Raw genomic sequence first — 23,776 nt, 5'->3', positions numbered from 1 at the left:
TAGCCAATAGGCTAATGCCAATGGTGAACAGTAATATAATACTTTTTGAACCTGTGAGGGAAATTCAGTCTCTGCATTTATCCCAATTTAGGCCTTTTTCCACCGACAGAGAACCGGCTCTGTCCCGTTCGCGAACCAACATTTGAACCGTTCGTCGTGGCACCTTGGTTCGGAAGTCAAACTAATAATAGTAAAAAATACTAATACTACTAATGTGCCATTCAGTGGGGAAAAGGCTAAAAGCATGAGTTTTCCGTCCATATCAACTGTTGCCATGAGTTAACAAAACGATTCAACTAGCATTACACTGCAGACATTGACTAGCATTTTAAACAGCTAGTTTCTGCCGTTTTTTATGGGAGAACTGGTCATATCACTCTCCCTTTTATGCATCTCATCAACTTTTGCTTTTGCATGCACCACCCATTGTTGATGACGCATCCTTGGTTCGGTTCAGAATTGGTGTAAATGCAGGCTGGTTCACTAGATAGCACCACGGTTCAAAGAATTCTGAATGGCACCAGTTCAACACCAGGTTCGTTTTTGGTGGAAAAACGCCTTTTGTGAATACACAGTGAATACACAGTAGGCCCTTTTCCACCGACAGAGAACCGGCTCCGTTTCCGTTCGCGAACCAATATTTCAACCGTTTGTCGTGTTTCCACCAAACAAAAGCCGGTTCGGAACGTGGCACCTTGGTTCGGAAGTCGAACCAAAAAAATACTTGTTTTTTCTTGCGAGTGGGCATGTCATTGTGCCATTCAGTGGGGAAAAGCCTAAAAGCATGAGTTTTCCGTCCATATCAACTGTTGCCATGAGTAAACAAAACGATTCAACTAACATTACACTGCAGACGTTGACATAGCGTTTCTGCCGTTTTTATGGGACAACTGGTCATATCATTCTCCCGTTTATGCATCTCATTAACTTTTGCTTTTGCGTGCACCACCCATTGATGATGACGCATCCTTGGTTCGGTTCAGAACTGGTCTAAATGCGGGCTGGTTCACTAGATAGCACCACGGTTCAAAGATTTCTAAAAGGCACCAGTTCAACACCAGGTTCGTTTTTAGTGGAAAAAGGCCTAGTGAGGTGAAGCACACACTAATCCAGAGCAGTGAGATGCCTGTCCAAACAGCAGCGCTCGAGGAGCAGTGAGAGAATAGGTGCCCTGCTCAAGAACACTTGGACTGGACTAACCGTGGACTAGTCGGGGATCAAACCGGCAACCCTCCGATTACAAGCCTGAAGCCCTAACCAGTAGGCCACGGCTGCTCACACAAATGTGGTATGTGATGATGTGGAGTAATTTGAACTCCAAAGGCCAATGGAAACTTCATCAGAATGCATAGTATCCTGGATCCGGCCTTTACTGTAAAAATAAAAACATATGGCATTCGCCTTATCTGCCCCAGGAATGCAAAAGAATGGCCTTACAAGTTGGTTAGACAAAAATCTGGTAATATGAAAGTCTGTGCTATTTGGTGCAAAAAAACCGAAAACATTTTTGATTATGCTATTATGCTGTTTTGGTTGCAGTGCTTCATTTTGCAGGATAGGCCTAGGCCTATATGAGGTACAGTATTTTGCGGTGTGGTCTTGTGAATTGTGTTAAGTATTTTGATAAAAAAATTGCAAAATTGTGTTTAAGCAATCGAAAAAAAACCTGTAAGACATGCAGAGCTTTGTGTACAGGACAAGTATGATGAAGTACCAGCAGCAGATATTGTGTAAGATTTAAGTATTTATTTACAGTACTGCAAATTAAGGGTTCCCAACATGGACATAAACGGTCTGCAAAAAAAGAAAAAGAAAGAAAGAAAGAAATACATAGACAAAGAAGCAACTGACTGGCCTACTGTTTTGTGTTTCGATAGTTTCTTGGACATGTGTCATGTCATACATATCACAGGGAATTAAAGTTAATTCACAATGATCAAGTGACTGGTTTAATCTTATTATAAGTTGAACAGACAGGGAGACAGAACTGAGACTAGACCCTTACATGTTCATACTGTCATGATTAAATAAAAGAATAACAACAACAACAACAAAAATACAACTCAGATTTGCTTGTAGTGATATACCTTCTTCTCCTTGCAAAATAATTTCTTAACTCCATCACAGACAGCATCTTTGGCCATCTCTGCAGCCTCTCCTGGGCTCTGAGCCTCTCCAGCAGCTTTAGCTCCTACAATCCCTCCTGCTACTGCACCAGTTGCAACCATCACACCTCCAACCACCCCTGCAGTTATACCAGCTACAGCCCCAAGACCTACAGCTCCTCCTACCCCAACTGCTCCACCTGCAGCTGCAGTCCCTGCCTCGGCTCCTGCTGCTCCCACTGCAGCTGCTGCTGCTGCTACCCCAGCCTCAGCTGCTGTGCTTGCTGCTACTGTTCCTGCCTCTACACTTGCTAATGCGACAACTCCCATGTTTACTCCAGTGCCTGCCCCTCCAACCATGATGCCTCCTATCCCTGCTGCTGCAGATGCTGCTGCTGCCTCTGCTGCTCCTACTGCTCCTGCTGCTCCTGCTCCCATTGCCCCTGCTCCCATTAACCCTGCCCCTGCTGCGGCTCCAGCTATTGTTGCCTTGGACAGGGTATGAAGGAGATCCTTTAGGCTCATGCCGGAGTGGTACGCACCAGCTCCCACCAGCACAGGAATCCCAAGCAGAGCGCCCAGCAACGCTCCTGTAGCGCAGCCCGCAGCAGTTATTTTCCAGCAGACTCTTTTCTTGGCTTGCTCCTTGGCTTCCTCATTAGACAGACCTTCATTCTCACTTATTTCCCTTATTTCTATCTCTATCTCTGTTTCCACCGTCGTAAGTAACTGATTTGTGTAGTGTCCGCCCTCATTTTGCCTCACAAGCTTCTCGATGGTATCCAGCAGGTTGTTTACCTGAACTCTATTGCTTCGGTCGCCAAACAACCAGAAGTTCCAGTGCTTGTTGTCAATAACATGGCAGCGACCTCCACATTTCTCCACAAGCTTCTGAAGGTTGCCATTCATTTTCACAAATTGTTCAATAGTTGTTTTGCGTTCAAGGTCATGGCCATTGGTGAAGAGAACCACTGCATACTTGAAGACCTCTTCACCAAAACATTTTGTGAGCTGCTCCACAGTTTCCATCTCGTGTTTTGTGTATCTTCCCACTCTGAGCACAATGACCACAGCATGAGGGCCAGGGAGGCACTCAATTATACTTTCTGCCATCCGTTTTTGGTCATCTGACAAGTCTGTCCCATCTGTGTTCTTAACATCAGCACTGGTATGTTTATCAATTTCATCTGTTCCAAAAAATCCTGGCGTGTCCACCACTTTAATATACTTTTTTTTTGAGTATTTCTGTTCTGCCACACTTTTGGATGTGAGTGATGTTGGTGATGTCATCACCTTAAAAGATTTCTTTTTTAAAATGGTGTTCCCTGAGCTGCTTTTACCATCTCCTGTTTTTCCCACCAGCAAGATCCTTCTTTCAGCACGGCCTTTCAGAGAGAAAAAGAAGATGTGTGCTACTGTAAATGTGTGCCATATACCTACCTACCTACCTACAGTATCTGCACATGTTTAGCATGGTGGCCTAGGCTTCTCAAATATGGTTCAAACTCTGTTAAGTTTGTATATTGTTTCAGATACAGTAAGATCTGTTCAAAAGGTCAACTTATGTGTGGGTCACTTATCATTACCCACACAGTTTCAACTAAACTCTCATAATGATCAAAATACATTTGGAGATCAGTAAATGACTAACAAAACGTAGATCTTGTATAAAGTTTTTAGTATTGTAATTTACAGGGGTATGCATACAGTAGGTTTAGACCTCCTTGCTGGATTTGACTACAAAGAGGAATCAAAATGAATAATATTTTTGAAATGCCTTGAAATGCCTTTTTAATGCCTTAATTATGAATGTATCATAAATAAATACATGTTTTTCCTTAAATACAGGCAACATACTGTAAGTATACTGTAGGATATCTGATAATGTGGAAGGATGTGGAGAGATAGTGATGATGTGGGGCTATTTAATTTCAAAGCCCAAGGGAACATTTACTATTTATTTACGATACATTATTCAATCACAAAGAAATTTGAAATGTTGAATTTTTCCTCATTCCTCATCCTTTAAATTAATTTGATTTAATTAATTAGGCATTAATATCAATTTCCAAAATATTTTTTTGTTCCTCTTTTTAGTCAACTTCAGCATGGGAGTCTAAATGTATGCATATTTATTATTCAACTCAATAAGCACTTCCAGCACTTCACTCCAGTATATGTTCAATTTCACACCCTTGCTTTCATAGCTTTTCAAAAGTATGTATTTGGCATAATTTCAAAATAGTCATAGATCACAACATAAGGCTCTTCAGTTTGATATTTCCTTTTTAAATATGAGCACGTACTAAAGTTTCATAAAGTTGCACTCACCTTCCATGAAAGTTTATTCGGCTTGCCAACTTTACCACCCGTCTTTTTGTAAAAACACAGTATGATCAGTGAGGGTTGTTTGAGAGTTGGATCAGTTGGACTCGTTTATGCTGTGCCTCCTCCCAGTAGAAAAAAAAGGCTGGTAAAAATGTCCATATTCCTCCCCTGCCCTACTCCTAAAGAAATCTCTCTCTCTCTTCCTCTCTCCCTCCGTGTCTCTCTATCCGCAGGAATGCTATACCTGCAGCAGCATGTTTTTGGGAGGGGGAGTATCGTCTGTCTGTATAGTCCATTCAACAGAAAATTACTGTGTAAGGGATTTGTCAAGATTACCACTAAAGAGAAGACATACAATGTAAAATACATCGACATTTTAGAAAGTACATATATTTTTTCATAAGTGTAATGTGAAATTGACTACTTTCTCAATTAGCATTCATCTGCACCCTTGATGGTGTCACAAAGTTGGGCATTCAATGCGTATACTCGCATTGGCCGGATTTTCCAGATTCGTTAAGAAGCTCTTAAGTGCTAAGAACTTCTTACGAGCGCTCTAAGGCTGCATTTAGACTGCAGACCGCATATGCTCAATTCAGATTTTGTGCTCATATCCGATTTTTTTGATTGCATGTTTACATCTACTTTTGCCAGTGACCCAAATCCAATTATGTGTGTTTACATTTACATTTGCCAGACCCTTGAAATGGCCCGCATGCGCATGGGCTAAAAGTTTCTTGGAAAACATTATAGCCTAAGGGCACTGCACCATTTAACACAGAAAACACATTCAGACATTTTATTTCAACACTGGTTAACAATTTCAGTCACACAAGACCTAATGCATGTCTATGTCGACTAAGGAACTAATAGGCTGCATCTGAAAACAAACACTTGCTTTTATTTTTTTATTATTATTTCAGTGGTTGATCCACCATCAATTTCCAACCATAACAATAAATCAACCATTTTGACCAAAATGGTTGATGAGTGGTTTTGCTACAAGTATGAATAGTTTTAGAAATTGTGCTATAAGAATCACGGTTAGGGTTACGCATTCAGAAAAAAAATTGTAAACAACTGGAAAAAGACTGCAAGACATGCAGAGTAATGTGTACAGGACAGGAATGATGAAGTACCAGCAGATATTGGTCTGCAGATGTTTATTCTGATGTATGATGATCTAAGATTTATTTACATTACTTTAAATTAGGGGTTCCCAACCTCCCGGGCTGGAACAAAACAGTGTTTGCGAAGCAATTGACGAGGAAGCAATTGACTGGCCTTTTGCTATGTGTTTTGATATTCCTGGACATGTCAAACTTTTTATTACATATCACAAGGGAATTACGTAATTGCAATGATCAATTGACTGGTTTCATTTTATTAAAAGTTAAAAATATAAACTACAATTTTAAAAAGTACAGCCTCATTTAGCAGAGAAGTTGTCAGCTGGTTAACAATATTTAACATTAGAGTGGAATTAAAAAAGCAATCATGGAAAGTCTGAGGAAGAGGAAACAGCTCGTAACATAAAAAATAACTGATAACTGATATGGGAGCTATTGCAGCCTACTTGGATCCTGCATCTATACAGTATAAATGTGACCTGGGATGTGTATCTTTACTTTAAGGATAAACAAAGGAACACCTGAAACAGGATACAGGAAGTAAACAAAGGTAATAGGATGGAACATGAGGAGAAGACGATGGAATACAACATCAGACAGGGAGACAGAACTGAGACACGCCATTGTTCATGGTCATACTGTCATGATCATATAATACAAACAAAAAATTATACTCAGATTTTACCGTAATCTCCACAATATACATTATTCTCCTTGCAAAATAAATTCTTAACTCCATCACAGACAGCATCTTTGGCCATCTCTGCAGCATCTCCTGGGCTCTGAGCCTCTCCAGCAGCTTTGGCTCCTACAATCCCTCCTATTACTGCACCACTAGCAACCATCACGCCTCCAACCACCCCAGCAGTTATACCAGCTACAACCCCAAGACCTACAGCTGCCCCTGCCTCGGCTGCTGTGCTTGCTGCTATTGTTCCTGCCTCTGCTGCTCCTACTGCCCCTGCTGCTCCTGCTCCCATTGCCCCTGCTCCCATTACCCCTGCCCCTGCTGCAGCTCCAGCTAGTGTTGCTTTGGACAGGGCTAGAAGGACATCCTTCAGGCTCTTGCCAAAGTGGTACGCACCAGCTCCTACCAGCACAGGAATCCCAAGCAGAGCGCCCAGCAACACTCCGGTAGCACAGCCCGCCGCAGTTATTTTCCAGTACACTTTTTTCTTGGCTTCCTCCATGGTTTCCTGATCAGACAGATTTGTTTTGTTCTCTTCACGTATCTTCTCTCTTTCCATCTCCATATCTTTGTCCACCATCACAAGAAAATCATTTGTGTAGTGTTGGCCCTCATTTGCTCTCACAACCTCCTCGATAGTATGCAGCAGCCTGTTTACCTGAACTCTATTGCTTCGGTTGCCAAATACATTGGAGTTCCAGTGCTTGTTGTCAATAACATGGCAGCGACCTCCACATTTCTCCACAAGCTTCTGAAGGTTGCCATTCATTTTCACAAATTGTTCAATGGTTGTTTTACGTTCAAGGTCATGGCCATTGGTGAAGAGAACCACTGCATACTTGAAGACCTCTTCACCAAAACATTTTATGAGATGCTCCACAGTTTCCATCTCGTGTTTTGTGTATCTTCCCACTCTGAGCACAATGACCACAGCATGAGGGCCAGGGCAGCACTCAGTTATACTTTTTGCCATTGCAAGTTTTTGGTCAACTGACGAGTCTGCCCCATCTGTGTTCTCTATATCACCAGTATGTTTCTCAATTTCATCAGATCCAAAAAATCCTGGCGTGTCCACCACTTTAATAATTCTTTTTTTGTAGTATTTCTTCCCTGCCACACTTGTGGATGTGAATGAGGACGGACTTGACATCACTTGAAAAGATTCATTTTTTAAAATGGTGTTCCCTGAGCTGCTTTTACCATCTCCTGTTTTTCCGACCAGCAAGATCCTTCTTTCAGCATAGCCTTTCAGAGAGAAAAAGACATTGCATGATTGTTAAGTGTGTCAAGCTTATCTATCTACATCATCTAATGTATCTATCTAGCTATCCAGCTATCAGCTACAGCTGTACGTTATATCTTTCTACTGCATATATAAAAACAAAACAGATATGCAAATCAGCTGGCACCAGGCCATCTCTTTTTCAGTATAATTTTAACATGTGGTGCTGTATTAATTGCAGACTGTGATACATATGGTCTTTTGGTCTTCAAGGCAACGTTGCTTGGAAGGCTTTAATTAGGGGTGTGACACTTGAAACAGAGGTCACAAATCAGTGTTGAGGCTTCCAAGCGTAAGTGTTTCAAAACACTGCTTTGAAACAACAGCCATGGCATGTGACGACTTCTTCGAAACTTCATTCAAAATGCCTACTGTATGTCATGTGACCAAAGCCAAGTGAATCTTCAGTGCATTTCACTGGCATGGTGCATTTATTGTAGTTAGACTAACAGTGTTGACTTTTCTTAAGCTGTAGTCAAGATGGTGTAGTGGTTAGTATTTAGATGTTTTTACACCTGAGCCTAGGCTACTCAAATGTGGTTCAAACTCCATCAGGTTTCTAAGGTATTGTTTCAGATAACATCTGTTTATAAGGTCAGCGTTTTACTCTATCATTAACCACACAGTTTCAACTAAACTCTTAGAATGGTCAAAAAGCAAACACATTGCAACGCCGAGAGTTTTTATGAGAATAAAGTGATATAGAAAACACTTACATTATTACACAATTACAAAGAAATGTGGTGTCCTTAAAAATTGGATTTGTCCTAATTTTTTTAATTAAGGCATTAAGATCAATTTCCAAAAGATTTTTTATTCTTCTTTTTAGTCGACTACTGCGTTGGGGCCTAAACTTATGCATAGCCTACGAACTGTAAGATTAATTTATTATTAATGATGTATTTCCACTGTCAACACTATTTAGCTCACTAAGCACTTCCAGCACTTCACTCCAGTATATTTCGAATCCCACACCCCTGCTTTGATTGCTTTTTAAAAATAATGTTGGTACAATTTCAATATAGTCATGGATCACAACATAAGGTTCAACAGTTTTCAGTTAGATTTCAAATTAAACTAACAAACTAAGGTTTCATAAAGTTGCTCTCACCTGCCATGAATGTTTATTCGCCCTGCAAAATTTGCAATCTGTCTTCTTGTAAAAACACAGGTGATCAGTGAGGTCGTTTGAGAGTTGGACCAGTTGGACTGGTTTATCCTGTGCCTCTCCCTTTCTAACAAAAATGTGTTAAACTGTACGCACGCGGCAAATAATATTTGATTGGTAATGTCAAATAGGAGAAACAGCCCCTCTGCCGGTGCATCGGGGCCGCTTTAAGACCTCGAACATGCATTTCTTTCTGTGACATGAAATGCCATGTCATCTCTTATCCCTTACACCTGGTTAGATATCAGCTTTTGTAGTGTTCCAAATCGTTTGAGAATGGAGGCTACCATTCTCTTGGGCACTTTCAATGTTGCAGAAATGTTCTTGATCCTTCCCCAGATTTGAGTCTTGACACAATCCTCTCGCAAGTCTATGGATAATTGTCTCGACCTCATGGCTTGTTTTCATTCTCATTCTGACATACACCATCAGCTGTGAGATCTTATGAAGGCAGATGTGGCCCTCTCCTCATAAGGTCCTGCCCAATGTCATGACAAAGAGTGTGAGGGTATATCTATGTATCTATTCTACATGTAATATTTCAGTCTGTATATACAGTATATACTGTATATATATATAGTGTTGTGAAAAAGGGTTTGCCCCTGGCTAAAGTTGACTAAAAAGAGGAATATAAAATATTTTTTTTTGGAAATGGATCCAGGATACCATACATCCTGATAAAGTTTCCTTGGCCTTTGCAATTAAAATATCCCCACATCATCACATACCCTTCACCATACCTAGACATTTCCATGGACTTCTTGGTTTCTTTTCAGTTATCCTGGTTTGATTTGCATTGAGCTCAATGAGCATCACTGTTAACATTTTTAGATGAGTTGTGGTGATTTCTAAAGTATTTCAAACAATCACTCTTTCCAAGTTAAATGAACTAGATACATTTAAATACAGTCAATAAAGTCATTTTATTGATAAAGAAAACAAGTGTAAGTTATTTTGTAATGATTCAAAACAAATGAACTTTCCATGTCAAGTAAACATGATATTACCTCAAGTGTATTTACTGTAAAGCCTTTACTTTTTCATAAGTTGATCTCAATTTAGTTAACATAATGTTTCTACTTCTTTCACCTGGAATTTTAAAGCTACAAATATTTCATCTCCAGTTCTTTATGCTTCAGCTCACATTATATTAAAATACAAATACACTGTATCTGCATCTTGTACTGTACCTCATGGCGGTACAAAATATGACCGCTCAGTTCTGCACATTCTCTCCACAAAAAGAAATATGATGTTCGTCAACTTTTCTGTATCTCATTTGTGCAATTTATATGCATATCGAGGGCTGCGAAGCAAAGGGGCGTAAGTAACATTTCACCAACTTTACAGGAGAGCCAAAACAAATCTAACTGCTTCTATATGTTCACAGTTAAAGACCTTTGGTTTTTGCTCAATAACTTTATATTTATAAATATTTTACTTCTATAATTGTGTCAGCTAGAAAGAGCTCATCAAGAGCTTTCAGGTTATATATATAACTCAATTTTGACCAAAATGTCCCTTTGCTTCTCAGCCCTCGAGATATATCCTACTCATGAAGCTCATGTGTATAAATTAGTGTGTGCATTTGTCAGTTTGCTTTTGTGTATACGAGTGTGTGTGAGTGTGTGTGTGTGTGTGTGTGTGTGTGTGTGTGTGTGTGTGTGTGTGTGTGTGTGTGTGTGTGTGTGTGTGGATGTCAGTGTGTGTGCATTTCTGAATGTGTGTGTGTTACTAGTGCATCTTCAGTTTTGAGCATGGGGATGTAAATCACAAATCACATTTTGTCATCCTCGCTGCCACGGTTCAGGTAGTTATTTAGGAAAAACTGCTTTTTTGGGGTTTTGGGGGGCCAGGCCAGCATGGGGTTGGAGTGGCCCCCGGGGACCAAACAAATTTTTTTCTGTAAAAGTCTACTGGGGCTATACGCCCACCAAGCTTCATGTGCCCCGGTGTTAAGGTGTCATGGGAATCGTTGAACCAAAAAATAAAAAAATCATTGAGCTAATGGTAACTCGGGGACAAACCAAAATAAAAAAAGACACGTTTTACCTGAAGTCATTTTTTTTTGGTAGAACATTACGCTAAAGTCTGATTAATTTTCATCTCAAAGTTATAAGCATTAGTTCTGAACATTTCAATCGAAAATCCTCTGGGAGCAGATTGAAAGGGTTTATACTAGTGCTGTCAATCGATTAAAAAAAATTAATCACGATTAATCTCATGAATGTCCTAGTTAACTCACGATTAATCACATATTAATCACACATTTTTATCTGTTCAAAATTTCCCTTGATCTATCATTTTAATACTCATAGCAAAGTAAAGTGGATAGGCTTTATGCAAATGTTTTTTTTTTATTATTGTATATTTTATTGCAAACCACAGTAGAGTGTTACAGCCATTTATACCTAGAGTATATCTATTCATAGGATGGTGATCAGTAAAGTAATGAGTGTTTACACATGTGAAGAGAGAGAGTGAATCACTGGTGAATAAGTGTGGCATTTTGATAGGTTGTGTTTGGAAAAAAAGCTACTTCTTGTTAGAGTTAGATAGAAAATTGAGTGTAGTAGTGTATTATGTTGTGAAAACTGTGTCAATCACCGGGAATTAGTGTATGTTTTTGCAGATTTAGTGTAAGGTTATGGTGTGTGAAGGACATTGTGTGATAAGCAAAGATTGAGTGTAAACAGTTGAAAAAAAACTGCAAGTACAGTATACTGTATCTCATGCAATTCATTGTAAGGCACTAGGAGGTATTAGAATGCCATGCCATGTATATTGCGTATCTCCAGAAAAGGTATACCCTTTAAAATATTTCTGCAGATGTGTGTTTGAATGAAAAAAAAAAAAAAAAACATTTTATCAAGTGTGAGTGACACTTTCTGGCTTCTTGGGCCATGTCTGATTAATTCAGTTTCACCTTGATATTCTTCATGACCTCGTATAGAGCACTTTTAATGGTCTCCTCATTCTTTGCCACTTGGATTGCATCCCTGGCCTCTTCGACAATTTTAATGATGATGAGCGCAGGGTTTGGTGTCACAAAAGTTATTGCAAGTCCAAAAAGGGCACCATAAATGGCCCCGGTCATACCTGCGAGTATATTCTTGAGAACATTCTCCTTAGCTTGTTGTCTGTTTTCTTTCTCGCCCTTGTTCTCATTCTTCTGGAGTTGAGCTGTCTCTTCGTTTATCTCCTCATCGACAACCTGCAGGACACTGTTGGTGTAACAGCTTCCTCCATTGATGGCAACCATCTTGTCGACAGTTTTCAGCAGTTCTTCAACTTGCGTCTTGTTGCTCATGTAGCCCGCCTGAGCTTCGGCCCAGTATTTGTTGTCGATGACATGACAGCGGCCTCCACACTTCTCCACAAGCTTCTTTAACTCTCCATTAGTCGCCACAACCTTCTCAATGATGTTATATTCATTAGCATCAATTCCTTCAGCCCCGAAAGTGAAAAGGATGATGGCATACCGGAATGCCTCCTCCCCAAGAAACTTCTGGACCACAACTATCTCCTGGTCGTTGTATCCTCCAAGCCGGAGCACTATCACAAAAGCGTGCGGTCCCGGAGCGCACTCAGTCATGCACCTCATAATCTCATGATTCAGTTCGTCCTCCTTCAAACAGGTGTTGAAAAATCCGGGAGTGTCGATGATGGAAATCAGCCTGTCGTTGACTTTGTTGGACTGGACGGTGCATTTCTGAGTAGTGGACTCCGGTGAGCATTTCACCTCAAAGAAGTCCCCACCCAGGATGGTGTTTCCAGCACTGCTTATCCCATCGCCAGTTTTGCCAAGCAGCACAATCCGTAGTTCATCTAAACAACAGAAGAGAAAATACAGTTTACATTTTCCATTGTGGGGTTTTAATGCTGACTCAGTGGTGTCTGGATATTTGAATAAATCTTCCCCAGATCAAGTAAAACCATAATCCATATTATTATTTTATGACCGCCGCGAAGCGTGAGAAGTGAGACTGAGAAGCAAGGCAGCTACAGCTGCTCTAGCTGAAAGGATGGGCAAAAATACATCAAAATGTATTTTAAAATGCATTAGCTGCACACTGTATCAAAATACAAAATAAAACACTTTTATTAGTTATGCTTAAGTACTTCAAATACAGGGCAATCACATAATAGGCATGTGTTCTAACTGGATGATTAAAGTTCCCAAGAAATGTGAAGTGTGTGTGTGTGTGTGTGTGTGTGTGAGTGAGAGAGAGAGAGAGAGAGAGAGAGAGAGAGAGAGAGAGAGAGAGAGCGTGCAACTTACAAGTTACTACTTGTTTTGTTTGTGTTTGAGTTCTGTGTTCATGACAATGTTGATCCAATTTGACTGATGTTAAATAATTGGAATTGGCAATGCTCCCAGGAGGCCCTGGAAATGAATGAATGAATGAAACCTTTATTGCCCCGAGGGAAATTTGTTTTGCACTAAAGGGAGATTTATATGTGTGTACTTGTATACCATACTTTGATTGAATAGATAAGTGTGTGAAATAAAGGATAACAAGGAATAGTGAAGGAGTTTAACAAAAAATATCAAACTGTATTCTGACTGAAAGTATTTCTTATTTTAATACTTTTGCTGTGCTATGCTTCGCTCTATGCTTTGCTACAGTATATACTTTGCTATGCCTTGCTATTTTTATTTATTTCTCTGGCTGACAGCAGGGGGAGCTCACTAGCAAACATTGAAAGAATGGCTTTGGCATTATTGCCTCTCAAAAATCAACCCACACAAAGCGCTGGGACCTGATGGCCTGAAGGCATGCGCCACTGAACTAGCAACAGTTTTTACTCACTTATTTCAACTCCTACTGAACACCTGTACTGTGCCGGATATGTGTTGATCATCAATTATCAAATCACTGCCAAAGAAACCTGGAGCCAAAGAATTGTAATAACTTCTGACCGGTTGCCTGACTCCTATTTTATCCAAAATGTATGGAGAGGGTTGTAACCACCTTCAGTTTTAGTAAAAAAGTTTGTGCACATCCCAGGTCAAGGTGCAGAACAAGGGTGAATCATAAAAAATGGAAAAAGGTTCGCACACTTGAAATTCTTCTTTTTAGTTTTCTTTTATTTTCTTTAGCACAGAATAATGACGTTTCGACCGTGTGGTCTTTTTCGGACCGTGAGTGAATCTGAAGAATTACCACACGGTCGAAACGTCATTATTCTGTGCTAAAGAAAAGAAAACTAAAAAGAAGGATTTCAACCTTTTTCCATTTTTTTTGTAGCCACCTTACCACATCCTTGATCCTTTACAGTTTGCCTATAAGCCTCATAGAGGGACTGACGAACACGAAATGACAAACATTTGCAAAACACCAATACTTATGTATTTATTTTATTTTGTTGATTTTACTGCTGGCTTGAGGGAGGATGGGGGGTTGGTGCACTGGACCGAGCACTTCCTAACCAACCCACAACGATTGTGTGCCAGGGACATGGCCTCTAATGAAACAGTGCTCAATACAGGGGCTCTTAAAGTATGTGTTCTTTCCCCTGTCCTGTTTTCTGTGCACACAATACTTATAAGTAACTGTAAATTAGTACTATTTAAATTGTAAATTATTCAATATATGCAGATGATATGGCACTAGTGGGAAAGTTTCACAACACTGTAAAAAGTAATAGCTTTCCTTGATTAAACTGCCCTATGTGCCTCCCCCTGTTCCACATTTTCCTCACATGGTCATCTTAAATGTAATGAAATTATGAAAAATTGCCATTAGTAGGCTAAAATATGAGTCTGATTAATTAATCAATTTACCTATACAGTGTCATGTCATCTTTATCACAGTGCAAAGTCTCTGTCTCACCTGCTGGTTGGCTTTTTCATCTAAGCCTACATGAAATTCTGCTTCCATTTTAGGCTACGATATGATACTTTTTTTCTTTCCCCTCGGAAGGGCAACGTGAGTCGAGAAGGGCATTTGGGCCGTTGCCCGAGCAACTTGAGCAACCCCCCTGTGCACGTCCCTGCCAACACAAGTGAATCACAACAATACTCCAGCACTTTGATTTTACCATGTAAATTTGTTTTTTTTTTTTTTTTAAAAAAAGCACTCACCCGCCATTGATGTTGTATTGAGTATACAAATTGTGGATCCTGTCAATGTCAAAAACAGTCTAATAAACAACACAGGTTATGTGATGTGTGGTGCAGAGCTTAAATGTGTGGAGGGCAAGGAAACTCCACCCCTTGTAGGATTCGAGTGAGTCCATCCATGGGGGTTTACAGTTTTATTTCCTCCTTTTCTGTTGTGTGTGATTTTGCACCTTTTCAACATATAATGAATATCTTAATATTTGCTTCATACTGTACATTCTTTATATCATGAATTCTTTATGCCATGGCGCCGCTGTGTTTGGTTGCCTTTTAGGTTGAGCCGCTTAAACTGTGCACTTTTCTCCTTTTTTATCCAGTTTTAATTTCTCTTTTATATCCAAACTAGATGTACCGCAAAGCGATACACAATATGACCGCCGCTCAGTCCTGCACATTCTCTCCGCAAATATCAATCACGCTTGTGTTTCCATCGCCTACTCCATCCCTACAGCAACTTTTATGTATGTAAATGAGTGTGTGCATGTGTGCGCTTGCTTTTGTGTATGAGTGCTTCTCTGTCTAGTGTGAATGTGTGTCTGCTTGTGTGTGTGTTTAATGTGTCTCTGAGTATATGTTCACTGTGTTCTCTGCCGTCACTGTCACTCCAATATCAGATAACACACACACACACACACACACACACACACACACACACACACGCACATGCGCACGTGTGCACACACACACACACACAAACACACATACACAGGCACACACTCACACACGCACACAAACACACACTCGCACACACACACACACACACACACACACACACACACACACACACACACACACACACACACAAACACACACACACAGGCACACCCAGAGAGAGAGAGAGAGAAAGAGAGAACACACACAGAATACACACAGGTAACACAGACACAGAGAGAGAGAGAGAGAGAGAGAGAAAGAAAGAGAACACACACAGAACATGCACATACACACATATACACACATGCAAACACACAGATGGGCACACAGAAACGCACCCACACACACAGGCTATAGTACATCACACACACATTCACTTCTCAGCTCCGGTGGTCTCACAAAATGTACTCAAAGATGTGTGTGTGTGTGTGTGTGTGTGTGTGTGTGTGTGTGTGTGTGTGTAGGTGTGTGTGTGTGTGTAAGGGTGTATGTGTGCATGCGTGTGGGCGTGTTTGTGCATGTGTTTGTATAATGTTTTATGTACATGTGTGTATGTAGTGGTGCGTGTGTGTGTAGATATGCGTGTGTGTGTGTGTGTATTTATGTGTGTGTGTGTGTGTGTGTGTGTGTGTGTGTGTTCCTGCATGTTTGTTGCACCCAGAGCAACCATTCTCTTTTAAAACATATTTGGAAACTAGTTGATTAAGGCGGGGATCACATTAGCCAGCGGCAAGCGGCAGGTTTCCTATTGTTCTCTATAGTTCGGCAGCGGAATGGTGACAACGCTGGCGTAACGCTAGCGTTGAGCAAACTGTGAGTTGAACTTGGTTCAACTTTGAAGCGCAACGCTCGGCTCGTCACAATCAGTTTTGGAATGTTTAGGTATTTTAACCAATCAGATTCGTCTAAGGACGTAGCAACAAAGATTGAACTTAGTAACGAGATAGAATGTTTTGGATTATTATGGTCTGAGCGTTGCGTTGCCGCTGCCGCTTGCCGCCGGCTAATGTGATCCCTGCCTAAAGGTTTCTAATGGTGTCACTTATATGTTTCTAGGACAGAAACTAGCAGAGATTGAGATGTTTGGAACAGTTTTTGAAATCCCCAGGGGGGGATTTAGACTCCAGATAATACCACCATCTACTGGCCGATGGGTATACAGTCCTGAATGTACACATAAATCCATTTATTTTATAGCCCCCCATGGATGAAATTCCACAAAACTTGGCATACTCCCAGAGGGTGTCAGGTTAATCATACACATGAAATTTGGTGCAGTTCATAACATCTCATCTGAAGATAGGGGCAATTAAAGCAATATTACATTGCATTTTCAATTTTTACGATGGGGGGGCAAATCACAAATGACTGGTTATAAGCTAAGTTGATGCAAGCTCTAGAGAACAACATACCATAAACATTTTGTCATCCACGGTGCCACGGTTCAGGTAGTTATGTAGGAAAAACTGTCATTTTTGGGCTTCGGGCGGGGGCAGCGCGGGGTTGGAGTGACCCCCGGGGACGAAACGAAAATTTTCCATAGAACTCTACTGGGGCTACATGCCCACCAAGTTTCATGCGCTCCGGTGTTACGGTGTCCCGGGAATCGTTGACGAAAAATGACGGGAAAAAAGAATTAAAAAAAAAAAAAAAAAAAAAAAAAAAACTTTGACAACAACTATATGACCGCTTCGCTAGCTACGCTAGCGGCGGTCATAATAAGTGATGCTTTAGTTATTTATGACAATACACTTTGGGATATCGTATACGACTACATTTATTTATTTTGTGAGGTGTTAATCACCAAACCAACCTGGCCATCTGAGATAATTATGACCGCCGCTAGCGTAGCTAGCGAAGCGGTCATATAGTTGTTGTCAAAGTTTTTTTTTTTTTTTTTCTTTTTTCCCGTCATTTTTCGTCAACGATTCCCGGGACACCGTAACATCGGAGTGCATGAAACTTGGTGGGCATGTAGCCCCAGTAGAGTTCTATGGAAAATTTTCGTTTCGTCCCCGGGGGTCACTCCACCCCCGCGCTGCCCCCGCCCAAAGCCCAAAAATGACAGTTTTTCCTACATAACTACCTGAACCGTGGCACCGAGGATGACAGAAAGTTTATGGTATGTTGTTCTCTAGAGCTTGCATCAACTTAGCTTATAACCAGTCATTTGTGATTTGCCCCCCCATTGTAAAAATTGAAAATGCAATGTAATATTGCTTTAATTGCCCCTATCTTCAGATGAGATGTTATGAACTGCACCAAATTTCATGTGTATGATTAACCTGACACCCTCTGGGAGTATGCCAAGTTTTGTGGAATTTCATCCATGGGGGGCTATAAAATAAATGGATTTATGTGTACATTCAGGACTGTATACCCATCGGCCAGTAGATGGCGGTATTATCAGTCTAAAGGGTCGTTCACACCAAGAACGATAACGATAACGATAACTATAAACAAATATCGCTCTCGTTAATATGAATGACAACGTTCACACCTAAACTATAACGATAACGACATGAAGAACGATATCGTTGTTGATCACTTTCAGAGCGATTTTGAGAACGATAAAAAGCTAACAGCCAATCAGAACCCATAATATTCTAGCCATCACATTCATTAACATGAGGAGAGACACTTCTTATCGTTGGCCAGTGTGGACGCTTTTATCGTTATCGTTATAGTTATAGTTATCGTTATCGTTCTTGGTGTGAATGAGCCTTAAATCCCCCCCTGGGGATTTCAAAAACTGTTCCAAACATCTCAATCTCTGCTAGTTTTTGTCCTAGAAACATATAAGTGACACCATTAGAAACCTTTAATCAACTAGTTTCCAAATATGTTTTAAAAGAGAATGGTTGCTCTGGGTGCAACAAACATGCAGGAACACACACACACACACACACACACACATAAATACACACACACACACACATACCTACACACACACGCACCACTACATACACACATGTACATAAAACATTATACAAACACATGCACAAACACGCCCACACGCATGCACACATACACCCTTACACACACACACACACACACATCTACACACACACACACACACACACCTACACACAAACACACACACACACACACACACACACACACACACATGCACACACACATCTTTGAGTACATTTTGTGAGACCACCGGAGCTGAGAAGTGAATGTGTGTGTGATGTACTATAGCCTGTGTGTGTGGGTGCGTTTCTGTGTGCCCATCTGTGTGTTTGCATGTGTGTATATGTGTGTATGTGCATGTTCTGTGTGTGTTCTCTTTCTTTCTCTCTCTCTCTCTCTCTCTCTCTCTCTCTCTCTCTCTCTCTCTCTCTCTGTGTCTGTGTTATCTGTGTGTATTCTGTGTGTGTTCTCTCTTTCTCTCTCTGGGTGTGTCTGTGTGTGTGTGTTTGTGTGTGTGTGTGTGTGTGTGTGTGTGTGTGTGTGTGTGTGTGTGTGTGTGTGTGTGTGCGAGTGTGTGTTTGTGTGCGTGTGTGAGTGTGTGCCTGTGTATGTGTGTTTGTGTGTGTGTGTGTGTGTGCACACGTGCGCATGTGAGTGTGTGTGTGTGTGTGTGTGTGTGTGTGTTATCTGATATTGGAGTGACAGTGACGGCAGAGAACACAGTGAACATATACTCAGAGACACATTAAACACACACACAAGCAGACACACACTCACACTAGACAGACAAGCACTCACACACAAAAGCAAGCGCACACATGCACACACTCATTTACATACATAAAAGTTGCAGTAGGGATGGAGTAGGCGATGGAAACACAAGCGTGATTGATATTTGCGGAGAGAATGTGCAGGACTGAGCGGCGGTCATATTGTGTATCGCTTTGCGGTACATCTAGTTTGAGATGATATAATAAGATGAGTAATGTGCACCTTCCTCACCCACATACCAACCACAATGTTCTTGAGAACTTTAACAATCAGTTTCTTGAGAACTTATGTCATCCAATTGCAACACACGGAATGGGTTATGCGGTTGCCCTGCAACAAGTTGCCCCATGTTTTGCTTAAAGCAACTCAATGAAAAAATCATTGAATAATATGCTCAGACTTGTGTTGTGTATCATAATATTTCTATAACTTAAATCATCCAAATGGAACACGTGGAGCCGGTTATGTGGTTGTCCTGCAACATTGCTCATTCTGAAAATGCATTGACAATGTAAGAGACAATTTGTAGGCTACTGCTTGACAAGTTGAGTTGGGACTTTTCTCCACCAAGGAGGTTATGGTTTCATCAGGGACCGGCGTATGTTTGTTTGTCTGTCTGTCTGTTTGTTTGTCTGTCTGTCTGTCTGTTTGTTAGCAAGATAATTCAAAAAGTAATGGATGGATTTTTCAGGGAAGGTTAGAAATGACCCAAGGAAGAAACGATTACATTTTGGGAGAGATTCCTAACACCATCGGGATTCCGGAGCCGTTTATGTTTTTCACTTAGTGGTGTAATTGCATGGTATGGCCACATGGTGGCGATCTGAATAGTTTTGGTTCAAATGTATGACAACCTAGGAAGAACAATACAGGCGGAGGTCTGCACTCTTTGAGTGCTTTTCTAGTTACATAATGTGTTTAGAAGGCTTGAAAGAGCAGCAAGATTATTTTGTGAACATCATCAATTAATTTTGTATTGTTCAGGGTGGGAAATGAAAAAAAAAACAGATTTGCATAAGACAAGTTCCAATCAACTGCACAGGTGACCTACTCCTGTCTTATAGCCCATTTGACTGCATGGAAAAAAAACACTTTACCTAATTCCGGAAAAAATCCCGGACGAGCCCCCATGTGTGACATGCTGGCTCTAGGTATGAAACATGATTGGGGATGCCACACGGAGATTTCAAAATAATAACTGAATTCATTAAGGTAATGTTAACAAAGACTAAATAATTAAGATAAAGTAGTGTAGTGCTAGTCAGTATATAGGTGGGGTATGGGATTTGCAAAACAGTACCAGTGCAAAGTCAAAACGAGTGCACCGCAAGCACGCCAGGGCTCAGCGCGTGATTTGATGGAAAAAAAATATCGGAGTGTCTATTTGCACCCCTGGTACAAATAGCCTTGGCCACACAGCTGAGCAATTTACACCCTGTGTAAAAAACATTTTGCTCGCATGCTAACCCTAGCAGGACTATCTTGGCAGGAGATGGCCTACCTAAGTCCTAAATCTAACCATTTAGGATTATTAAAACAATAATTTAGATGGGAAAGTGGTGTTAAATTTCCATAAACGTTGTTCAGTGAACGGGTAAAATTGTCCGTTTGTAAGAAAAATCAAGAAATACAATCCTTTAGTTTCTTTACCGTTAGCAACCACCTTCAAATATTAGCAGTCTTAAATTTTGATTGAGCGGGGTCTAGTGCAGCAGAGATGTGACCGGGTTGCTTCTCTGTGATCCAGGGTTCGAATCTCAGTTGAAGTGTTATTTTTTCTTTGCATGGCAAAATACGAAAGACTCTCTCTTTTCTTAGATGACGTTACCCCGCAGCAAATAAGAGTTTGCTTTTTACAGTAACCTAGACATGGCGAAACAGCTAAAACTGTTAAAAAACTAAATTACTGTAGAGCTGGTAAATACACAGGCCTATTGACAGTCTACATGGATCTTAGACATCGGGTGTAAATAGCATTGTTGATTAAAGACACTATTTACACCCGGGTGTAAATAGTAATGTTGACTATTTGCACCCGGGTGTAAATAGTATTGTTGATTATTTGCACCCGGGTCACTGGGTGTAAATTGTATTGTTGATTATACACTATTTACACCCGGGTGTAAATAGTAATGTTCATAATTTGCACCATGGGTGCAAATAGCATCTGCCAAAAATTATAGAACAAATGTCTGACACTGACTTGCCCGAACACCCTTGGCCTCATTTGAGCTAACTTTTTGAATTATTGTTACAAAAGACAAATACATATTAAATGTAAAAATGTATAATGAAATAATTGTTCTCTAGTGCTGTTATGTCATAACCACACGGTCTTACCTGGATTGGATTGCTTTCAATGATTTTTGCTTATGATCTTTTTTACTAGACATACAGTGCCCTCCAAAAGTATTGGAACACTTGCTTAAAGTTAAATATAAAATCATCTTTTGTAAATTGATCATAATGCCTTAAATGAATCAATGAGGAAATATTCAACCTTTAAGGACATCAATTGTCTTTGTGAATGAATAATGTAAATAAATAAATGTTTTCCTTAAAATATAGGGGGTCATAAGTATTGGAACACCCATGTTAAATTCCCAAAGAGGATTTTTATTTTTATTTTTAAAGGCCAGTTATTTCATGGATCCAGGACACTATGCACCCTGATAAATTCGCCTTGGCCTTTGGAATTAAAATAACCCCACATCAACACTATACCCGTCACCATACTAAGAGTCTAGCATGCTTTATGTCAGCTATTAGCTGTTAGCTAATTAGCTGGTTTCATTCTCATTGAGCTCATTGCCATTCAAACCAGCTAATTAACTAACAGCCAATAGGCCGGCGCCCACCAGACACGTACGCAGCACGCCGCGACAAGAAAATAATTAGAACTCCATTGTTTTCAATGGAGCAAAGCCCACGGGAAACGTCTGCCGCTCAGCAGCCGCACAGAGATAGAAAACTCTTCTAAAATCCTGCGCGTCAAGCCCAGACCGCCGAACACCGCTGAACGGCGTGTCCGGTGGGCGCCGGGCTAATAACTGACATAAAGCATGCCAAACTCTTAGTATAGTGAAGGTATAGTGTTGATGTGGGGTTATTTTAATTCCAAAGGCCAAGACGATTTTATCAGGGTGCATAGTGTCCTGGATCCATGAAATGACTGGCCTTTAAAAATATTAGTGGGGACAATTTTAGCATCTCAAAGTATTGATGGTGACTAGACACTGTGGTCCCCATCTAAACCTACTGTATGCATGTGGTTCTACTGTATGGCTACTTTTGTGTTTGCCTAACATTGCACACACACACACACACACACACGCACACGTAAACGCTCTTCTCTGCATGTCAGTTTGAGTCCTTGGAACTGCTTTTTGTGTAGAATGTAAAACGCCATCGCTACAGTTCTCAAACACACACACACACACACACACACACACACACACACACACACACACACACACACACACACACACACACACACACACACACACACACACACACACACACACAGTGTTTGTATAAGTCATATTTGTTATTAAACCATAAACCATGCTAAACCATAAGGACATTCTTTGACTATTTTTAAAACAGGTGTTTGCGAAACACTTACTGCGAAACTGAAGGCCGGATATGCTTGCAAACCTCTAACCACAATGCCTTTTCCATACTAGCAAAACATCATCATATGTCACCTTGAAAGATACCTGTTCTCATAAGTATGTTATATAATATAAGCTATAGGCTAATTTAACTTTTTGTGTATTAAACACAGCATTCATCTGAGTCTGAGATATATGATATGAGATCATATAAAAAATTATAGTGTTTGTGTGTCTGTGTTTGTGTGTGTAATATGAAGTGTGAGTGTGTGTGTGTGTGTGTGTGTGTGTGTGTGTGTTAGTGTGTGTAAAAGAGAGAGAGAATACTACCATGTGCTGTGTGTATGATATGAAGTACAGTTTAAGTGAACTGACTGAGTCTAAAGGAACCTTCTGGAAGGCTGGTGACGAGGCTGAAGGTCTCTCACCGATTAACCTGCAAACTTTGCTGTACATCTGGGCTATACTGAGCACAGGTGTTTTTAACATTCCAAAATGATAATTTCTTCATATGCTGATTCTACCGCTAGGTCATTTGAGAAGGTTGTAAACTAAAAAATAAACTTTATGTAGCAACTTTAACACTCGGAATGGGCATTTAAGCAACATACAGTAACAGTATCAAGGTTGTGGTTTTGCAGTGTTGGTGATGAGCTAAGCTAAAACAAAATGTGTGTGTGTGTGTGTGTGTATTTTGTGGTCTGCCAACATGGACCTTCATGGGAGTGTGACGTGTATACGATCTTGGTGTAGGGGTGTGTGTGTGTGTGTGTGTGTGTGTGTGTGTATTTTGTGGTCTGCCAACATGGGACTTCATGGAAGTGCGAGTCTACCATGTTGGTGTACAGTATGTGTGTGTGCATGTGTGCATGAGAGTGTGAGTTTGTCTCTGCGTTGACTGTAGAGCTCAGACTGCAGAGACATGGAGCTCCGGACTTTGCTGTATGTGAATGTGCTATTCTGCACCATCAAAGGTGAGATTTGTGTGTGGAG

At 40.5% G+C, this 23,776-nt stretch overlaps 2 protein-coding genes across 2 annotated transcripts; both read right to left on the bottom strand.

Moving 5' to 3' along the window:
• Window positions 1-5,464: 5,464 nt before the first annotated feature.
• LOC134059990 (GTPase IMAP family member 7-like) lies at window positions 5,465-8,712 on the bottom strand. The gene is made up of 2 exons (XM_062516562.1): window positions 8,645-8,712; window positions 5,465-7,496 (listed from the first exon to the last, which is right to left on the bottom strand). Exons 1-2 carry the CDS (start codon window positions 8,649-8,651, stop codon window positions 6,238-6,240), a joined length of 1,266 nt encoding a protein of 421 aa, XP_062372546.1. The 5' UTR covers window positions 8,652-8,712; the 3' UTR covers window positions 5,465-6,237.
• Window positions 8,713-11,612: 2,900 nt separating this feature from the next.
• On the bottom strand, window positions 11,613-14,796 carry LOC134059560 (GTPase IMAP family member 7-like). The gene is made up of 2 exons (XM_062516003.1): window positions 14,790-14,796; window positions 11,613-12,529 (listed from the first exon to the last, which is right to left on the bottom strand). Exons 1-2 carry the CDS (start codon window positions 14,794-14,796, stop codon window positions 11,613-11,615), a joined length of 924 nt encoding a protein of 307 aa, XP_062371987.1.
• Between the last annotated feature and the right edge of the window lie 8,980 nt (window positions 14,797-23,776).

This window comes from Sardina pilchardus, chromosome 16 (genome assembly GCF_963854185.1).
Source record: "Sardina pilchardus chromosome 16, fSarPil1.1, whole genome shotgun sequence".
Lineage (NCBI taxonomy): Eukaryota > Metazoa > Chordata > Actinopteri > Clupeiformes > Clupeidae > Sardina > Sardina pilchardus.
This window is presented reverse-complemented; position numbering and strand designations above follow the sequence as displayed.